This window comes from Leopardus geoffroyi, chromosome A3 (genome assembly GCF_018350155.1).
Source record: "Leopardus geoffroyi isolate Oge1 chromosome A3, O.geoffroyi_Oge1_pat1.0, whole genome shotgun sequence".
In the NCBI taxonomy this organism is placed as follows: domain Eukaryota; kingdom Metazoa; phylum Chordata; class Mammalia; order Carnivora; family Felidae; genus Leopardus; species Leopardus geoffroyi.
The window spans coordinates 30,296,247-30,317,046 of record NC_059336.1 but is presented as its reverse complement, the minus strand read 5'-3'; the positions used below and the strand labels follow the sequence as shown (position 1 = coordinate 30,317,046).

General features: G+C 40.3%; 1 protein-coding gene across 5 annotated transcripts in view; it reads right to left on the bottom strand.

Annotated features, from left to right (window-relative positions):
* The window catches only part of ATRN (attractin), a 160,533-nt gene that overhangs the window by 24,842 nt on the left and 114,891 nt on the right, over positions 1-20,800 (bottom strand). For 4 of the 5 annotated variants that reach the window (XM_045445175.1, XM_045445171.1, XM_045445172.1 and 1 more), the window contains exon 25: positions 6,209-6,270. In XM_045445175.1, coding sequence (XP_045301131.1) covers positions 6,209-6,270 — 62 coding nt within the window. Of the gene's footprint in view, positions 1-2,618; positions 2,912-6,208; positions 6,271-20,800 lie in introns of those variants that run through there. The other variant, XM_045445174.1, reaches the window with a different exon arrangement.

Here is a 20,800-nt window from a genome sequence, read left to right as displayed (position 1 = left end):
AAAGGAAGGAAATGACAGCTATCTTGGAGAGGCTCATAATCTGGTGGAAGTCACAGGGCAAAGATTGATGAAATACTGAATTTGCAAGAATATAGAATGATGCTTCGGCCCCACTCTTGAAGGACCACAGAAGGTGGCTCAGGTCAGTGACCCTACCTGCCTGCCACTAAACAGAATAAAAAAACTACTGGGAGGGGTGGGAGGAGATCTTGGGATTTTGATTTCTCCTGTGGTAACATTAGAAGGCAGTTTCCTTTTGGAATCTCTACTTCTGTGGAATGAAGAGATTTTCTCGTGAATGGGAGGTAGTTTCATCAAATTTCCAGTACTCCATACTGCTAGCATTGCAACATTTAGGACAGAGGTTCTGTGGTGCCCACTCAGCTCCAATGAACTGTGCTGAGTATTTTCTGAAAAAGGGAGTAACACAGAGAGTGAGTCCCGGGCCTAGTGGATGGTGTGGTCCCTGGAGCCGAAGCAATTAATATCTTGCCTTGACACTGGCACTCATACTGCAGAGTATAGTAAAGCTATAATCAAATAGATTCCATACGGATATAGGAACACCTAAACATGAAAAGACAACAGGGAAAATACACATGAAGAAAACAGGGAAGGACAAGAGAGGTCTGCTTCGTGGAAAACACCATAAATGGGGTTCAAAGACAAACAACTGAGCACACACTTGTTAATAGTTGCAAAATAAAACAAGTCCTAAATTTTGGTACAAAAAAGGCAAATATCCTGATAGAAATAAAAACAAAGGATAGGGACAGGTAATTCAAAACAAGAACTATAAGAGATCAGTAAGCATCACTCATAATTAAAGACATCCAAATTTAAGATACCAGTGATACCTCTCAGACTGGCGAATTAAAAATAATGGCAATTTTTAGTGTTGCTAAGACATAGTGAGAGGAAGAGGCCGTAAGACAAATTATATTCCTCCTGTAGGAGTGTAAATTCATGCCACTGTTGAGGGCCCACGGCAGTGTTTTTGCATTTTGATGCAGCAATTATAGGGACATAAAAGCTATCCCAGAGAGATCTTCACAGAAAAACGTAAAGGTATATGTAACAAAATTGAAGACAATCTAAGAGTCAGTCAAAAGAGGACTGGTTAAACAAAATATGGTACTTGTACTATGAGAAAAGTTGTTTAGAAATGAAGTGAATCTCCACATGGGAAAGTTAACCATAAAACATGGCGTAAAAAGACAAGTTATAGAACAACATGTAAGCAGGGAACCCACTTTATAAACCAAAGAATCAGAAAAAAACAGAACTTACGTGCAGCATATATACAGAGAAAAAACTGTGGAAACACATGCATCAAAATATTAACAGTGATAATTTCTTAAAAGTAGAATTAGGAGAAGTTTGAATTTTAATTTTTACGTTGTTTGAAGTTTTACTACGAACATAAACTACTTTTGATGTTTTATAAGAGAATTATCTGTATGCTGATTTTCTACTTTAAAAAGTCTGAATGAAGACTTAATATTTTGTTTTCAAATACTTGGATTAGTTTAGCATTATTTTATCGTATCTTTTTATGTCGTCCCTACCAATTTTTCCCTTTACGTTATCTAGATCATTGTTGTTCAATAGAAATTTAATGTGAGCCACATATGTAATTATAAGTTCTAGTAGCCACATTAAAAAGTAAAAAGAAACAGGCGAAATTAATTTTAATAAAATAGTTTTGGGGCGCCTGGGTGGCGCAGTCGGTTAGGCGTCCGACTTCAGCCAGGTCACGATCTCGCGGTCCGTGAGTTCGAGCCCCGCATCAGGCTCTGGGCTGATGGCTCAGAACCTGGAGCCTGTTTCCGATTCTGTGTCTCCCTCTCTCTCTGCCCCTCCCCCGTTCATGCTCTGTCTCTCTCTGTCCCAAAAATGAATAAACGTTGAAAAAAAAATTAAAAAAAAAAAATAAAAAATAAAAAAATAAAAGTTTTATTTAACCCAAGATTGCCAAATCATCATTTGAACATATGACCAGTATAAAAATTGAGACATTTTATATTCTAAGTCTTCAAAATCCAGTGTGTACTTAATACTAATAAGCACATCTCAATTTGAACACTAGATTTTTACCAGAAAATATTTGATCTGTATTTAAATTTCCTAAAATCCACAAGTGAAAAAGTAGATTCACATATCCAGGTTGTTCTAAACATACTCAAAAGTTCTCTACTAACTGAATGAAGCAGCAGTTTTTAAATTATATTTAAATTAGTTAAAATGAAAAAGTCAGTTTCTTAGTCACACCAGCTACATTTCAAGTGCTTGTGAGCTACATGTGACAAGTGACTGTTAAGTCTATACTGATCTTTTACCTTCTTGTTTATTACTATCTACTTTTTATTTCTACTTAGCTTTTCATCACTTAAAACAAATCGGAACCTTTTAAACTTTATCTATTTTGGTCGTTATGTATATATTCCACTGGTTAATCTGATTTTGTGCCAGTGCCACACTGACCACTGTAGCTTGACAAAATGTTTACTATCTGGGAGGGCCAGTGGATGGTCTCCCCACCCTCTCCATTTTTTCTTGGTAATTCTTGATCTTGTTATGCTGTAATTTTGAGCAATTAACTGAAGTAATACAAATACACAAATTTCATTTTTATTGGTGAAATGTAGAAATATAATTGATTTTTTCCCCAGAAACACTGAAGGCTTTTATTAGATTCTTTTATCTCCCTCCAAGATTAGAGGGCTGCAACGGTTACTTCTTGGTGGAGATGTCATCGTCATCCAGAAACTAAAGGGTACAGTTTACAGCAGGCAGAAGGGGACCCATCAGGATGTGGATGAATCTTGATGTGAGGCCATCTGCATTCCAACATCACTTGGGAAGGGATTTCTCCTTTCACGGTAGAAAGGGGAGGGCACCCGATGGCTTACTATGGGAAATATAATTATATGGTTTTCATGACAGCATCTGCCTTTACCAATAAGAGCTGCAAAAGATGTACGCCTCTGAACGACATAAAACTGATTTTTTAATACTGCCCTTGTGTCTAGCTACTTTGCTGAATTCACCTATTAATTCTAACATTTTTTATGCAGATTCTTTTGAATTCCTCCCATAATCATGTTGCAAGTGTGATGATTTTTCTTTTTCAATTCTTATGTATTTTATTTTTCATCTCTTACTGTATCGGCTAGAACCTTTGTCACAATGTCGAATGAAGTAATTGGTAAGTAGAATCTGTCTTGTTCCCAAACTCGAAGAGAAAGTTTCTAACATTTTTCCATTAAGAATGTGGTTTGCTGTTGTTTTATACATTGGTCCTTTATCAGATTTAAAGAAGTTTTTTCTATTCTGAGTTTCCTAAAAGTTTTTTAATGAATGATATCAAATTTTATCAAATGCTTTCCCCCACTGATTAAGATGATCTTATTATTCTCCTCCCTTATTATGCAATTAATGTTAATTACATGGATTGATTTTTCTGATGCTAAATCAACTTTGCAATTCCTGGAAGGAACTCAACTGGGTCATAGTGGATTTTTGCTTCTTCATTCCTGAGTGAGATTGGCTTGTAAATTCCATCTCATAATATTCTTGTCAGGTTGTGCTAAATTCATAAAATAAATTGGGATGTATTCCTTCTTTTTCGGTTCTCTAAAAGATTTGGTTAATAATGATATTATTTCTTCCTTAAAACGTTATAAATTACCAATGAAGCCACCTGGGCCTGGAGTTACCTTTGTGGGAAAATTTTAAGTTATGTATTGTTTTTAAACAGATATAGGGCTATCCAATATTCAAGTTCCTACTCTGTATCAATTTCAGTAAGTTGTAGATAATTTTGTTTTTTTAACTGTTCCATTCCATTTGTTCAATTTTCAAACTTATTTGCATAAAGTTGCTCATAAAATACTCTTATGGAGGAAAAAAATGTCTGCAGCATTTGGAGTAATGCTTCCTTTTAAATTTTTGACATTATTTATACCTTCTCTCTTTTTTTCTTGGTCAATCTTGCCAAGGGATTATCAGTATTATTATTTTCAAAGATCCAACTTTGCGGTTCTTTCAATTCTCTCTACTGTACTTCTTCCCCTGTAACATTAATTTTACTCTATTTATACTGCTTCCTTCTACTTTCTTCAGGTTTAATTAGTTCTTTTTCTGACTTACTGAGAAAGCTTTTTTCCTTTCCCAATATGTGCTTTTTATAAAGCAGTGATCTTCAACCTTAGCTGCACACTGCAATCACCGGGGAGCTTTCAAATGCTTAAGTCCCATCCCCAGAGATTCTGACATGACTGGTCTGAGATGTGGCACGGGCATCAAAAGCTTCCCAAGTGATTCTACGGTGTAACCAAGGTTGAGAAGCACAGATTTAAAGCCATACCTTCTAAGTACAACTTTAACTGCATCTTGATCATTCAAATTGTTTTAAAATTTCTGCAGTGATTTTATGAAAATTTTCATTTTTAAAAATTTTCAAGTTTATTGGTAGGGGCAGAGAGAGAGAGAGGGAGGCAGAATCTCAAGCACTGACAATGCAGAGCTTTATGTGGAGCTCGAACTCATCAATATTGAGATTATGACCTGAGCCAAAATCAAGAGTTGGATGCCTAACTGACTGAGCCACTCAGGCACCCCTTCTGTAAAATTTTTAAATGGACAAATCCAATACATGGCTTTAGAAGTCAGGTGAGTAGTTATTTTGGGGGAAGAATGAAGGGGCTGTGACTGATAACACGGGGAGCTTCTAAAGTGCATGTTTAATTTGTGATAATTTATTGAGCTGGACACCTGCTCTATAAGTGTTTCTGTAATTTTATAGTATACTTAAAAATAGATTTCATACAAGGACTGGGAATTATAATGGCATTAGCCTTCTCAATATTAATACTGGGAGCTAGAAGAAACAGTATTAACGTCTTCTAAATTCTAATGGCGTTTCCAGCCTAGAATTCTGCATTCAAACTTTTGATCAAACGTGAAGGTAAAATTAGAACATTTTCAGACAGAGAAAGTTACAGAAAAGTTACCTCCCCTGCAACTTTTCTCAAAACTCCTGGAGAACGTGCCCCAGTAAAAGGAGGAAATAAATAGGGAGATAATGACAGGAGATCCTGGAAACAGAGATTTCAACACAAGAGGAAGGCAGAAGAAGTTCCCAAGATGGTAATCGTGCAGCAGGCCTCCAGAGCTAGTGCAACCGGGGGCAGCAGGCTGGAGGGCTCCAGGACAAACATCTCCAAGAGAAACGGAAACCAGGAGACTACACCTGCTTATGTCTGACCACAGACAGATTTTTCAGTTCTAGTTACATAGAAAACCAAATCAGGGCTAGTTACATAGAAAACCAAATGATGAAAAAACGCAGGTTACGATAAACAAAGAGTGATTCCCCCATCCAAAAAATGGGGAGGTATAATCATAGTTCAACCCAGCTGTGAATAGGGGTTTTACAGTTATAACAACAAAAACGGGAGCACTGATTTAGCCAAACATTGTGATGTAACTGTATGACATGAGGGGGAAGGCAGGGGATTTCGCACTCGTGGTGTGTGGGGAGTTGTTGCGTAAGGTTACATGAGATAATGAATCCTCATCTATAGTGGGACATCGAAAGACAGACTGAACTGGAAAATCAAGAAATAGTGTAAGCATGGAGAAGTTAAATATCCTTAAGACAATTTAAGCCGGAGGGAAGTAAGGGATGGGAAGGTGTGGGGCAGGATGCTGCTACTTTCTCTTATGAGATCTGGAGCATGTGTATTTTTCAATTATGTGTATACAGTATTTCACAAAAACAAAGTTAAAAATAAAAGAATCCCAAGAAGTAACAAGTTACTTTTAGCTTAAAAACTCTGGATAATCACGTGAATCATCCCTGAACAAGATGAAGCATATTGGTAGCACACACTAGTAATCATTATTGATTGTTTCAACCCCAAATTCTCCCCATATGAAGGTCCAAATTATCTACATTTTAGTATAGAATACATGAAAAGCTGCTCCCAAAAGCCAGAACATACAAAGCAAATGTTTTCATTCATCAGATTACACTGAATTTACATTACTGCAACCAACATGTAACTTCTCAAAAAGGCCTATTAAGTTAGTTTGATCTGTTTTGCCCGCACCAGATTATTCATTTATCTTTTATGAGCTGATAATTAATGGGATTTAGTACCTGAATCAAAAGAGAGGATATGGTTTGTAGAAGTGAAATTACCTGAAGAAAGTCACGAAGAACTGTACCAGGTCCATAAAATTGCTGTGCTGGGAGAAGGCGATCTGTGAGGGAGAAACAGGCAGCGTGAGGAGGTAGACTACTGAGCAGCACCATCAACTCGGCCTTCCTGGTTCAAGGGGTAAGCTAAAAGACGCACTTGAAATGCTCAGGAAGAGTGCTTCAACCCTTTAGTTTCTTTTCTGGCTTAACTGCCAACCCAGAGGTAATATTCTGAAGCCTCAATGCGAACTCCCAGAGTGCCAGCCTTTCTGCTCTTGACATCAGATCTAAGTCCTTTCAGTGTGACCTTGAAGACCTCTCAGACCCCCAACATGAAAAGCCCAATGCCAGGCAAGCCAGTTTGCTTGCTACCTCCTCTGCCTTCCTCTGGACAAAATGCTCTCCTTGTTTGCTTTGAGTTCAAGTTCTTGGATCTACCTCGAGGTCAGGAGCTTCTTCTGTGCCCTTCATCCCTTTGATACTTACATGCTCAGCGAATACTCAGGATAGTGTCCTTTCAAAAAAAACCTGTATCTCAAGTTTTACTACATTAAGTATCATCTGACAATCAATATAACACCAGTTGGAACCTAAATAATTTTATTACACGTTAATAGTTTTTATACAAAGAATATAAAAAAATCCCTAATGTAGTTCATCGAAGACACCACTGACTGAAACAGGCATTATTTTGTATACAATTAAGAAAAAACATTGTCAATTATACTATGACAAAATGCTTTAAAAATCATTGACTAAGATGCATCGTGATTTCAGAGATATTAGAACATGAAAAAAATGAGCATGTCAGGATTTATTACTAAGTATGATAACTGTGTCATTATTAGGTATAATACTCATAGTACTAGCCAGATGTTATGGCATATTCCCTGCTTTTTAAATTTTTTATGAATTTTTTTTAATGTTTATTTTTGAGAGAGAGACAGAGTACAAGCAAGGGACGGGCAGAGAGAGAGGAAACACTGTATCTGAAGCAGGCTGTCAGTACAGAGCCTGACGTGGGGCTCAACCCATGAACTGCTAGATCATGACTTGAGCCAAAGTTGGATGCTTAAGTGACTAAGCCACCCAGGCGCCTCTTCCCTGCTTATTTAAAGAGAACATAGCCCTCCTTGGAGAGACAATGGTACTGTAAGTAAAACAATTATTGAATAAGGTGATTACTGCTCCAGTACAGACAATAAATATGACAGGAATCAGAGAAGTAAATGATTAGCGGCTTCTTTTTCTAATCCCACCCAACTCTCTTTGTCAGACAACAGCTTCCATCCTATGGTAATGAAAGAGAAGTCCCAGCACTGGGACAATTCAAGGCTTTGTGCTTTTTTTTTTTTCAATTTTTATTTTTTTAATATGAAATTTATTGTCAAATTGGTTTCCATATAACACCCAGTGCTCATCCCAACAGGTGCCCTCCTCAATGCCCATAACCCATTTTCCCCTCCCTCCCACCCCCCACCAACCCTCAGTTTATTCTCAGTTTTTAAGAGTCTCTTATGGTTTGCCTCCTTCCCTCTCTGTAACTTTTTTTTTTCCCTTCTTCTTCTGTTAAGTTTCTCGGGTCTTCTGTTAAGTTTCTCAGGATCCACATAAGAGTGAAAATATATGGCATCTATCTTTCTCTGTATGACTTATTTCACTTAGCATAACACTCTCCAGTTCCATCCATGTTGCTACAAAAGGCCACATTTCATTCTTTCTCACTGCCAAGTAGTATTCTGTTGTACATATAAACCACAACTTCTTTATCCATTCACCAGTTGATGGACATTTAGGCTCTCTCCATAATTTGGCTATCATTGAAAATGTTGCTAGAAACAAGTGCCCCTATGCATCAGCACTCCCATATCCCTTGGGTAAATTCCTAGCAGTACTATTGCTGGGTCATAGGGTAGATCTGTTTTTAATTTTTTGAGGAACCTCCACACTATAAAGAACTCATCAAACTCCACACCTGAAAAACAAATAATCCAGTGAAGAAATGGGCAGAAGACATGAATAGACACTTCTCTAAAGAAGATATCCAGATGGCCAACAGGCACATGAAAAGATGCTCAACGTCGCTCCTCATCAGGGAAATACAAATCAAAACCGCACCCAGATACCACCTCACGCCACTCAGAGTGGCCAAAATGAACAAATCAGGAGACTACAGATGCTGAAGAGGATGTGGAGAAATGGGAACTCTCTTGTACTGTTGGCTTTGTGCTCTTTTCACAACCAGACTCAAAGAGGCAGCGGAGGTTTCCAATGTTTGCCTTTTCTGATGGTCTTGTTTTCTTTTAGACATTCCATAAATAAAGTTCCAACACTACCTATTCAGGCTATAGGACATTATGGGGAATAGAATTTTCAGTTTTTGTGTCCTCTCTCTAGCCACCATATAATCAGAAATACAAACATACATAGATTTTATGCCACAGGTAAGGAGAAACCCACATTCTTTGCTTTTACTTCATTTTTTAACAGTAACCAGTCACAAGTAAGATTCTTTGAGAATATGGCCACCACCCTTGCACAAAAGCTCTTTAATAAGCTGGAGAAGAACAACTGTTTAAACAAGGTTATTCAATCTTGAGGAATGAGGACTCCAGGTTACAGCATATAAAGAAGGAGAAGGTAACAGATTCCAGTCCAACCAATTCTGTTTATAGACTTTCATCTTTTAAAAAAAAAAAAATTTTTTTTTAACGTTTATTTATTTTTGGCACAGAGAGAGACAGAGCATGAACGGGGGAGGGGCAGAGAGAGAGGGAGACACAGAATCAGAAGCAGGCTCCAGGCTCTGAGCCACCAGCCCAGAGCCCGATGCGGGGCTCGAACTCACAAACCGCGAGATTGTGACCCGAGCTGAAGTCGGACGCTTAACCGACTGAGCCACCCAGGCGCCCTGACTTTCATCTTTTAAAGCATTAGTATGTCCTCATTGTTTAGCCTTAAAGAGATCCCGAGATGCTTTCCCCACTGTCAGGTGGCAGGAAGTACGGATGTTAATAGTACCCTCTGAGGACGACCAGATGTCTGTGCCCCTTGTGCCACAAAACACTCCTCAGTGCTGTGATCACAGCTGACTTCTTGGTGAAGTAGGGAAACACCACGTTCATGTCTAATTCAAAACCACAACGAACCAATATAAATTGGTTGCCAGCGTGGCTGCTACCCAAGATTCACATTAAGGGAATCTCTTTTGTTACGTATTACAAAGGTTTTGTAGGGGGAAAAAAAAGTCCTAACCTAAAAGTGTTTATGAACAGACTGACCACTTAGAAACATCTATTCTTGCTCAACACCCCACCTACCATGTCAGTCTTTGTGGATTAAGCTTTGATTGACAGGGTGATGAACTTATTGTCCAAACTGAAAACTTCTGAGAGAGAGGGGGAAACACAATTCAAAACTGCACTGGGTAATCCCTATCAAAATAACACCAGCATTCTTCACAGAGCCACAACAAACAATTCTAAAGATGGAACCAGAAAAGACCCCAAATAGCCAATGTTGAAAAAGAAAACCAAAGATGGAGGCATCACAATTCCACACTTCAAGCTGTATTACAAAGTTGTAACCATCAAATATGATGCTGGCACAAAAACAGACACACAGATCAATGCAGCAGAATAGAGAACCCAGAAAAGGGTCCACATATGTATGGCCAACTATTCTTCAACAAAGCAGGGAAGAATATCCAATGGAAAAAAGACAGTCTCTTCAGCAAATGGTGCTAGGAAAACTGGACAGCAACACGCAGAAGAATGAAACTGAACTACTTTTTTACACCACACACAAAAATAAATTCAAATGGATGAAAGACCTAAATATAAGAAAGGAAACCATCAAAATCCTGTAAGAGAAAACAGAGAGCAACCTTTTTGACCTCGGCCACAGCAACTTCTTACTAGACATGTCTCTGCAGACAAGGGAAACAAAAGCCAAAATGAACTACTGGGACTTCATCAAGATAAAAAGCTTCTGCACAGGAAACAATCAACAAAACTAAAAGGCAACTGATAGAATAGGAGAAGTTATCTGCAAAGGACATATGGGATAAAGGGTTAGTATCCAAAATTGACAAAGAGCTTATCAAACTCAACACCCAAAAAACAAATAATCCAGTGAAGAAATGGGCAGAAGACATGGATAGACACTTTTCCAAAGAAGACATTCAGAAGACAGACACATGAAAAGATGCTCAACATCACTCATCATCAGGGAAATACAAATCAAAGCCACAATGAAATACTACTTCACCCCTGTCAGAGTGGCTAAAATTTTTTTTTTTAACGTTTATTTATTTTTGAGACAGAGAGAGACAGAGCATGAACGGGGGAGGGTCAGAGAGAGGGAGACACAGAATCTGAAGCAGGCTCCAGGGCTCTGAGCTGTCAGCACAGAGCCCGACGCGGGGCTTGAACTCACTGACCGCGAGATCATGACCTGAGCCGAAGTCGGCCGCTTAACTGACTGAGCCACCCAGGCGCCCCCAGAGTGGCTAAAATTAACAACTCAAGAAACAACAGATGTTGGCAAGGATGCAGAGCAAGGGGAACCCTTTTGCACTGCTGTTGGGAATGCAAACTGGTGCAGCCATTCTGGAAAACAGTACGGAGGTTCCTCAACAAATTAAAAATAGAACTACCCTACGCCCCAGCAAATGCATTACTATGTATTTATCCAAAGGATACAAAAATGCTGATTCAAAGGGGCACATGCACCCCAATGTTTATAGCAGCACTATCAACAACAGTCAACTTATGAAAAGAGCCCAAATGTCCATTGACTGATGAATGGATAAAGAAGATGTGGAATATATACACAATGGAATATTACTCGGTGATGAAAAAGAATAAAATCTTGCCATTTGCAACAAAGTGGATGGAAGTAGAATGTATTACGCTAAGTGAAATAAGTCAGTCAGAGAAAGACAAATATATGATTTCACTCATATGTGGAATTTAAGAAACAAAACAGATGAACATAGGGGAAGGGAAGGAAAAATAAGATAAAAGCAGAGAGGGAGGCAAACCATAAGAGACTCTTAAATACAGACAACCAACTGAGGGTTGCAGGAGGGGAGGTGGATGGGGGGGATGGGGTAAATGAGTGATGGGCATTAAGGAGGGCACTTAATGGGGATGAGCAGTAGGTGTTATATGTAAGGATGAATCACTAATTGTATTACTGAAACCAATATTACACTATATGTTAACTAACTAGAATTTAAATAGAAAAAAATTACAGTGGGACCACAAGCATGAATTGTACTGTTGCTACTCAGACCATCAGACATGCAAACCAATTGCAAAAGTGATCTTGTGAAAGATTAGATTTTACTGAAAGTGCTGTTGGAGAACTGATCGCACAAAACCACAGGCAAATGAGGACTTGGCGGGATTATCAACTGAAGAGGTATGAAGGTAAAAACACAAGTCCTTCAAAATACTCCAGGGAGGATTAAGAGAGGACCTTGGGAAAATTGGTGAGGCTCTTGACTACTAAATCATGCTGTGAAGTCAAATCTGAAGTGAAGGACTCCATCCGTGCTGTCCAATCTCCGAGCACTATCTATCTGCACAACTGAAGCCACACCTCTACTTATCTTGCTCAAGTTTTCTTAGATGTGCATTTATTTATGGTCTTTTTCTTTCATTAGAAAATAAGATCCATGAGGACAGGGACCTTGCTGCTGACTACATGTCTCTAGTGCCTAAAGCACTGACTGGCACATAAGAGTGTTTAATAAATATGTGCTGAATAAATGAATAGGGTAACTGGTAAAATAATGACCCTATCTCCACCTTCCCCCAAAACTGAGTTATGACCTGATTGAGTTTTCTTTCTTCTAAGAATTGGCTTATGGTTGCAACCATAATTTAAAATTTGTTAACTGTAAAATTAAACACTTTCGTGCTTTTGTTTCACTTAAGACAATATTCCAATCAGAACTTTCTTCCACGAATTATTACAAAATAGACATTGAAACAAACATTGAAGTGCTTGTGGCTTTTCTGACACTGAAGAAAATGGGGACTGTCTATAATAAAATATACTTAATACAAGGAAGAAAACTCATAGTATCATTTGTAAATAAAAACTCATAGTATCATTTTTCTCCCTTTAGTAGGTATCGCTCCCCACATTCCAGCAAACCTAGAATTCAGGTCCCCTGACGTTTCCACAACCTGCTTCTGCCTCACTTTCAGCAGTAAGTTTGATTAAGCTGTGCTTGCCCAGGGGACCCTCTGGGCATATTAAATAAATCTGAGAAATGAAATCCAGAAGCCCAGCTTAGCCCCAGGGTTTAGGGGAGTGCACGGTGGGCCTACATTTCCCACGCAGTAATTTTGTTTCTGCCAAACACGTGTTTTCAGGTTGCTCTACTACTGAACTTGGTCTTTCCGTCACCAGAATGCCCTGCCCACCCATCTGCAGTGGGCACCCTCTGTCCCTTGCTACCTGGTCCAAACACTCCCATCCTCATTCTGCCACCTGCTCTTCCACTGGGGATTGGCTCTCTCTTCTCTCCACTCCCAGTGCCTGATCCACTTCCCTTTCAGGGCATGGGACAGTCATATTCCACCTTATATGATGGCTGTGTATGCAAGAGATGTCCTGGAAAAACAGATTCCTGTACTCTTCTGTCTACAAAGGTATCAATTTCTGACTTTCTAATTGCTATAGGATAAAGAACAAAAAGGCAATTCCCTACCTCCCACAGAAGCAGATACCCTGACCTCCAGAGGGCAAATACACCATCGTATTCCAAGAACTAGACAATGGTTCTCAAACTCTGGAGAGCTTGCAACAAAGCGTGAATCCCATTCCTACTCCTGAAGCTTTAAGTTCCCCAGGTGATTCTGATGCTGGTGTCCAAAGACTGTATTTTAGGGAACACTGAACTAAAGAATTAAAGGAAAGAGTCTACCCTGCTCCTTCCCCTGAACAATTCCTTCAGTGTTTCGGAACTACACTGAAAAAATTTGTCATTTTTACTTGGAAGGTTTGGCCCCCAAAGAAATGAACTTGGATCTTCTCCAGGGGTGGGAGTCTGGTGGGGAAAGGGGGAAGGATGAGGGTAGTGCTTTGAAATAGAGAGGTATGGCCCAAACCCTGAGACCAGGAAATGGAAGGAACGGAGAAGATGTTCTAGAGTTTTGAAAGGGCCAAGGAATACAGGGTGACTGCATGGTAGGCCTGGGGAGGCTCTGGGGCCTTGCTGATTATTCTGTGCTCAAGTGCCTAGGTCTGTCACACATGGGAATGAGAACAGCTGTCTTAAAACAAACCTAATGGCCAGAAGCCAGGGCAGTCAGTGAATGAAGATCAGAGGGCCTTCCCCAGATCTCTGGGTTCAGGTTAAGTCCTGAGGTTTCTGCGGTCCTGAGAAGGGGATGGGGCTCTCTGAGAATGGATTTCTTATCAACTGTGGTAGGGAGGGTGCTCTAAAATTTTTTTAAAAATTAAAAAAAATTAAGGCACTTCTTATATTAAACTACCACAGAACAGATTCTTTTTCTAACATTTGTATTTTGCATCTACTATGTGCAATCCAGAAAAGTAGGTATTCGGAAACAAGTGAACGAATGAATGAATGAATACTGAACTAACAGGGAAAGACCACTGTTTAATACAGAAGGTTTGAAAAAAGAGAGGGAAGGACCTCTAGTTTGCCTTTATCTTCTCCACCATGAGTGACCTTCACTGTTATGAACACACAAGGTAGAGGATGGGAAAGGACAGCTGGCCATCCTGAGAAGTAAAGATTGCTAGCTCCCAGGCAGCAAGCACCTGGTGGGCTCTGAGAAAACCCAAGGTCTGTATGTACCTGACAGAATCCTCGTGGGCTACTCCGATGGCTCTTGAGGCCCGCAGCTTCACCAGGCCTCACCTCCTACTGGTCTGGGAGTCTGTCCAGACCGGGGCCCCTCTGCTCTTCAAACAGGCTCTGCAGACGCTGAAGATCTCACTTCAGGATCTGAGAGGGCCAAAGTGGCCTTGGCTGCCATCTGGGCTCCTGGCTTCACCATGCCAATCTTGCCACACAGCTCTGGCACTGCAAGGCTGGAAGTCAGGAGAGAACGGACTCCTCCTGTAAGAACTCAGGCCTCAGCTATGTCAAAGATGGAAGACTCTGTGACCACTCTCACCGGGCTCTACTGCTGCTACCACCTTGAGTTTTGCTGTGCCATAGAAAAGTTTTCTTGTATTAAATCTTGCCATTTGCAACAACATGGATGGATCTAGAAGGTGTAATGCTAAGTGAAGTCAGTCAGAGAAAGTCACATACCATGCAATTTCACTCATTAGTGGAATTTAAGGAAAAAAACAAAGAAAAAAAAAAAGAGACAAACCAAAAAACAGACTCTTAACTACAGAAAACTGATGTTACCAGAGGGGAGGAGGGTGGGGGATATGTGAAACAGGGGATGGGGATTAAGAAGTACATTTGTGATGAACACTGGGTGATGTATGGAATTGCCGAATCACTATACTATACACCCGAAACTAGTATTCACACTGTATGCTAACTATACTGGAATTAAAACAAAAAAAGAATAAAGGAACACTGGATGCCCTTGTGGCAGCTGCAGAAGCTTCCAGCAGAGGTGGGCCTGCAGCTTCTTCACAAAATAATTGATAGCATTTGTAGTCGAGCTTATCCTTTCTACCAGGATTCGCGTTGTGTTTGGGATTCAACAGAATGGAAGAATGTTCTAGAAGATATTACCAAATTTTTCAAAGCTGTAGTTGCTAAAAATTTACCTGATGAAGAGATATTTCAGCAGTTGAATCAGCTGAATTAATTTCATCAAGAAGCTATCATGAAATACTTAAAAAGTAGGAAAAGATGAAATCAGGCAGGCTCTGTTAGAAGAAATAGTTGATATTTCTTCTCACAGCTACAGGATTTTGATTGGCCGTTAAAGCTTGCATCGTCTAGTAACAAGATTGCTACGTTATAAATGCTACTTAAAAAAAATTTTTTTTAGTGTTTATTTTTGAGAGAGAGAGAGAGAGAGAGAGAGAGAGCGAGCATAAGATGAGAAGGGGCAGAGAGAGAGAGACACAGAATCTCAGGCAGGCTCCAGGCTGTGAGCTGTCAGCACAGAGCCTGACGTGGGGCTGGAACCCACAAACTGTGAGCTCGTGACCTGAGCTGAAGTCCGGCACTTAACATACTGAGCCACCTAGGCGACCCACAAATGCTACTTTAAAAATTTTTTTTTTTTTCAACATTTATTTACTTTTTGGGACAGAGAGAGACAGAGGATGAATGGGGGAGGGGCAGAGAGAGAGGGAGACACAGAATCGGAAACAGGCTCCAGGCTCTGAGCCATCAGCCCAGAGCCTGACGCGGGGCTCGAACTCACGGACCGCGAGATCGTGACCTGGCTGAAGTCGGACGCTTAACCGACTGCGCCACCCAGGCGCCCACAAATGCTACTTTTAAACTTTAATCTAGATGTAAAAGAAAATGGCGAAGTCAAACCGTATTGTCGAAATAAGTAAAGAAGAGCTGCAGAATCTAATAAATTCTTTGGAAGCAGCTAACAAGGTGGTCCCACAGTTGAAATAACTGGAAACTATCAGATTTCACTGCTACACTTGAGACGGCCGAGTGACTGCTGTGTGTTCAGAAAACCTGCAATATACAGACTGTTATCCTGTGCTGAGGGAACAGCCGTGCTGAGATTGCAGAGATAAAAATTTATCAGCTTCCCGAGCTGAGATTGCAGAGATAAAAATTTATCACCTTCCCGAAAGAACAGGAAATGACATGGATGACAGGAAATGCATAAAAATGAAAGATGAAAAAGCTGTAACAGTGATTTATATTTTCATAATGGTTGTTTTGCACTTATTAAATATTTGAGAAATCTTTATAGATATACAATTTCAGTTTTACTGAAAACTAGAAATGGGCTCTAAAGTAATGTAAACATACAAAGCACAAATATACTTGAATGTTGCTTAAAGGAATATACGAATAGCAGGGTGTGTAACATGGATATATATGATTAATTTATATTTTAAAAATAACTTCTAAGAATGTATATGCTGCATATATAACTCAGCAGATTCTGTATCTTTCTTATATTTCAAAGATCGTAAAATGTAAATTTCTTAAAGAAAGAAGCTCTTCTTCAGACATGAACAAGAAAAAAATAATTAAACCTGTGTGAACAGTTTTGAGTTATGAATTCTAGAAATTAGATTCTTTTACTAGAATAGGAAAAAATGAAAATAACACTGTTACTTCTGCATTTGTGTGTCTGATTGGGAGGGTATGCTCTGATAAAAAGAACAGATGTCATTGTGTAGTGTATATATAACTATTCAAATATCAGCTAAGATTAAATATAGGTCCACTTTTGTTATAAACTTCATAGTGAAGTGAATAGTTTTGGGTGTTAACAACTTCACTGGAAAACAAACCATTTTTTAATTTTAGTTAACTTTAAAAACAAGCATTCTGGGGTGGCTCAGTTGGTTAAGCATCTGACTCTTAATTTAGGCTCAGGTCAAGATCTCACGGTTCCTGGGCTGACAGTGTGAGGCCTGCTTGGGATTCTCTCCCTCCCTCTCTCTCTCTCTCTCTCTCTCTCTCTGTCTCTCCCCTTCTCGAACTCTCTCTCCCCACCCTCTCAAAATAAATAAATATTTATATATATACACTAAAAACAAAAATAAAATAATTTTCTTAAAAACAAAACAAAAACAAATGGGAGTTCTATCTGGAACTCCATACTGAGACCACGGGCTCTGGACTGGATCCCAGTGTCCATCAACTGGCCTCACATACTAGCCACCTAATGCTGGTTTGTGCTGGCACAGAAGCTGTATACCCAGACTCTGCTCAGAGCCTCAAAGCGAGTTAATACCACCGAGCCACTCCTTCCTGACATGTGATTAGCTAACACTCACCATCCGTGCCCTCCCAGCCTCCCACCTCAACACTGCTCTGTGCTTTCTTCCCCACTTGTCCTTCCAGCCACTCCTTCCACCACTCTCCAGAATTCTGATTCCATTTTATCATGATCATTAGTAATTTCAAAGTCATTAAGAACTACATATACTGTACCTGGCTGAAATATCTACAAGGACAAAAGAGCTAATCATGCAAAGCAATGGTTCCTGCTCCCTATTTCCTCTTGTAAAGGTTTCTCTCCAGAGGTCCCCACCTTTATTTAGGTTTCTTTTCAGTTCTTCTGTGGGTTACCTTTTTATCACCAATTAGTGTTTTGTTTTATTTTATTTGCTATTTCTTGACTTAGCCATTTTAGGCATCACTTACTGACTTTCCTACTATAATCAAAGGTGATTTAGGCCATTGTCTCCACCAGCTCCTTCCAGTATAGTCACATCATTGTTTTTAGGGCCTCTGTCAGTTTCTGTGTCACTGTTATGAGGGCGATGGTGTTGGAAGGATGCCAACAGAGACAGGGAACGGATAAACCACCCTTGGATACAGGGAAAAGACGTGCCTGTTACACACAAACGGTTGCAGGAGCAGGAGGCAATTTGGCCATGGCCCTCTGGAAGGAAGCTTCCCAGTCCTCATAGCCCAGAGGGAGGAGATCTCAGGCCTCTGATGCACCTGTGCTTGGAGGTGAGCCCAGCAGCTCTCAGGGAGGCTCCCTTTGCCATCTCACCAGGGTGAGGTGTGTTAGACTGAGGGAAAACAGGGTTTTGTCCCAGACTCCTGACTGTTCTAGAGACTGCCCAACAGCAGCCAATAACTGGTAAAACCCTAGTAAAATGCTGTGTACTTCCTGCAAAGTAAAAGAAAGTCAGTTCCAAGATATACCCCAGCTGGCCTAGATGTGCTAGGTTCCAGCTAGCCTAGGCTGCTGGCCCAGCTGAGGCTACCTTCAGGAGGTTAAATAATACACTCAGACCTTTATTCTTTTTTTCTATCACTTGTATGATCTTTTTTGCATTTTTTTTATTATGGAAAATTTTAAATTTAAAAAGTAGAGGGAACAGAATAATGAACCCAGTGTGCTCACTACCCAGTTGTAATAATGACCAGCCCAAGGTCAGTCTTGTTTCATCCATATGCTAGCCTCTTTCCCCACAATCATATTACTTTGAAGCAAATACCAGGTTTCCTATCATTTCATCCTTAAATATTTCAATACATACAGTTATCTCTTAATGCCCCTCTTTGTGAAATTAGGATGTTTGTATCCTCATCCCTTTCTTTTCTTCTACCACTTTCGACAACTTCTAGAACAATTCAATCCTGTAACACCAGACTGTGCATACTGGGATGGCAAATTCTTGGTCTCCAACCCGAGCTGGCACCTTAGCACTGGTTGGCAATCATTCTGACAGTATCAGAAAAAGCTCTCAGCACCTTTAGAAAAGTTGCAAAAAACCCCACAGAGTTCTGATACCAACCCGAAAGCTCTCGTACCTACAACTATTCATCCATCTAGTGCACATTTGTGAAGTGTCTACAGCTGGTCAACACTATGCTAGGACACTGAGGACACAGAAATATAAGGCATCCTCCTTGCCCTTAAGGAAATCTTTGTAGAGTGAAAAGCTCGACAAGTCTACAGCCGTGGAGGCACAGATGAGGAAAGAAAGTTGCTACCGGGCATGTCTGAGGGACACCTGATGGACCCACTCCCCTGGGTTTCCAAGTAAGAATTCTACCTGGACTCCCCAACTCAGGCCCAGCTCCCTCCAAACCATTCTCCCAACTGCTGCCAAAAGGGTCTTTCAAAAACACTGATCTTTGGACACTTCTTGGCTTATGACACATCAACAATTCCCAGTGGTTTTCAGGTCAGGGTTCAACCCCTCTGCTGAAGCCTCCAGTCTCGTCATGACAGCCTCTGCCTAGTTCTCCAGCACCTTGCTCACAGCGCTGCCACTTCACCTCTGCTGAACTCCTGCTTGTTCTTGAAAGTGACTGGGTATGCCCTTTCCCCACCCCAAACACCCCTACTCCCCAACCTCACGTTCCTGACACTCAGCCCTGGTACTGCTCATCCTCACTCAGACCCAGGTGGCATGGGACACTCCCCTCTCCTCCCAGGGCTCTCGGAAGAATGTGGGCACATCCTGCCACCCCGCGTCCGACAGCTCCTCCTATCCATTCAAGACTGCTGCTTTGGGCTACAAGTCTGTGGAGTGAGTGGATGTTAAGGGAAGCCTATTGGGTCCTGGATATGGAGGTCACACGAGAGAGGTCTGTTAGTAATGGAGATTTACCCTTCCTAGCCATAGGTGGTTTTCACAGATGGTGTCGATGAAACTATCCAGGGAGAATGGGTCCAGAGGAAATCCAAGGGAACAATGGTATTAAAAACTAAGAAGAAACAGCCAAAGCCATAGGTGGAAAGTGAAAGAGAGGAGGCTTTCAAGAAGGAATAATAAATAATGATCCTAATGAAAATCACAAGACAGTATAAGAACCTTAAATGCCACTTTGAAACAAAAAAAGACTTACACTTTAAGTCGCTCAGTTCTAGATGTATTTCATGGCTTTATAATTCTTAAAACTTATAAGGTACAGATATCTGACACCAGGAGGTATGTACATATGCCATCATTATCATTATACAGTAACATAAACATTAAAAGTATATTTGACATTACTCACAATAGCAAAAGAGTGAAAACAACCCAAGTATCCATCAACAGACAAATGGATAAATAAAATGTGGTATATGTATATCCATACAATAAAATATTATTCAATCTTGAAATGGAGTTAAGTACTCAGACATACTAAATATAAATGAACCTTGAAATCAGTATGCTAAGTGAAAGAAGGCAGTCTCAAAGGACCGTATATTATGTAATTACATTATTATGAAATGCCCAGAATAGGCAAAGCTATAGGGATAGAAAGTAGACTGGTGGTTGCCAGGGGCTAAGGGGAGGGAGGAATGGGGAGTGACCGCTACTGAGGGTTTCTTTCTGGGGTGATGAAATCCTCTAAAATTGATTGAAGGCAAAGTTACATAACTCTGTGAATATACTAAAAACTACTAAAGGGTGCACTTTAAATGGGCAAATTGTATAGTATGTGGATTATATCTCAACAAAACTGTTACCAAAAGAAGCATATCTGAGTGAAGTCTCATACATCCTTTGCTTAGTGGAGTAATCCTGTTAGCACCTATAAACATAACTCTAAAGTCCAAATGAATGCCCAGTTCTCAATACAAATTCCGTGTTGCCTTCGCTTGCGAACACTAGCCTCTTACATAAACCAGCAGATGAAACACCCAGCACGGAGAAGGCTTTAATATTAGTTCCACATTACAATAACAACCTCTGTTGCAGAGCTAGTAACAAGCCTGAACCCCAGCTTCACTGCCCACCTTCCCAGCTCACACAAAACATCTGCCTGTCCATTCTCTATCTTGAATACCTACCCTCCCAAACTATGGGCATGGCTATGCCAGCTGAGTCCCTCTGGCAAGGACACCCAGGATTGCTTTCAGAAAGCAGAGGCTGAGGGAGGGGCGCTCACCCACAGGAGCAACTGACCAGAAAACATGCACAACTGGCTCCAACACACCCACCACCCTTCTACACACAAGGCCTTTT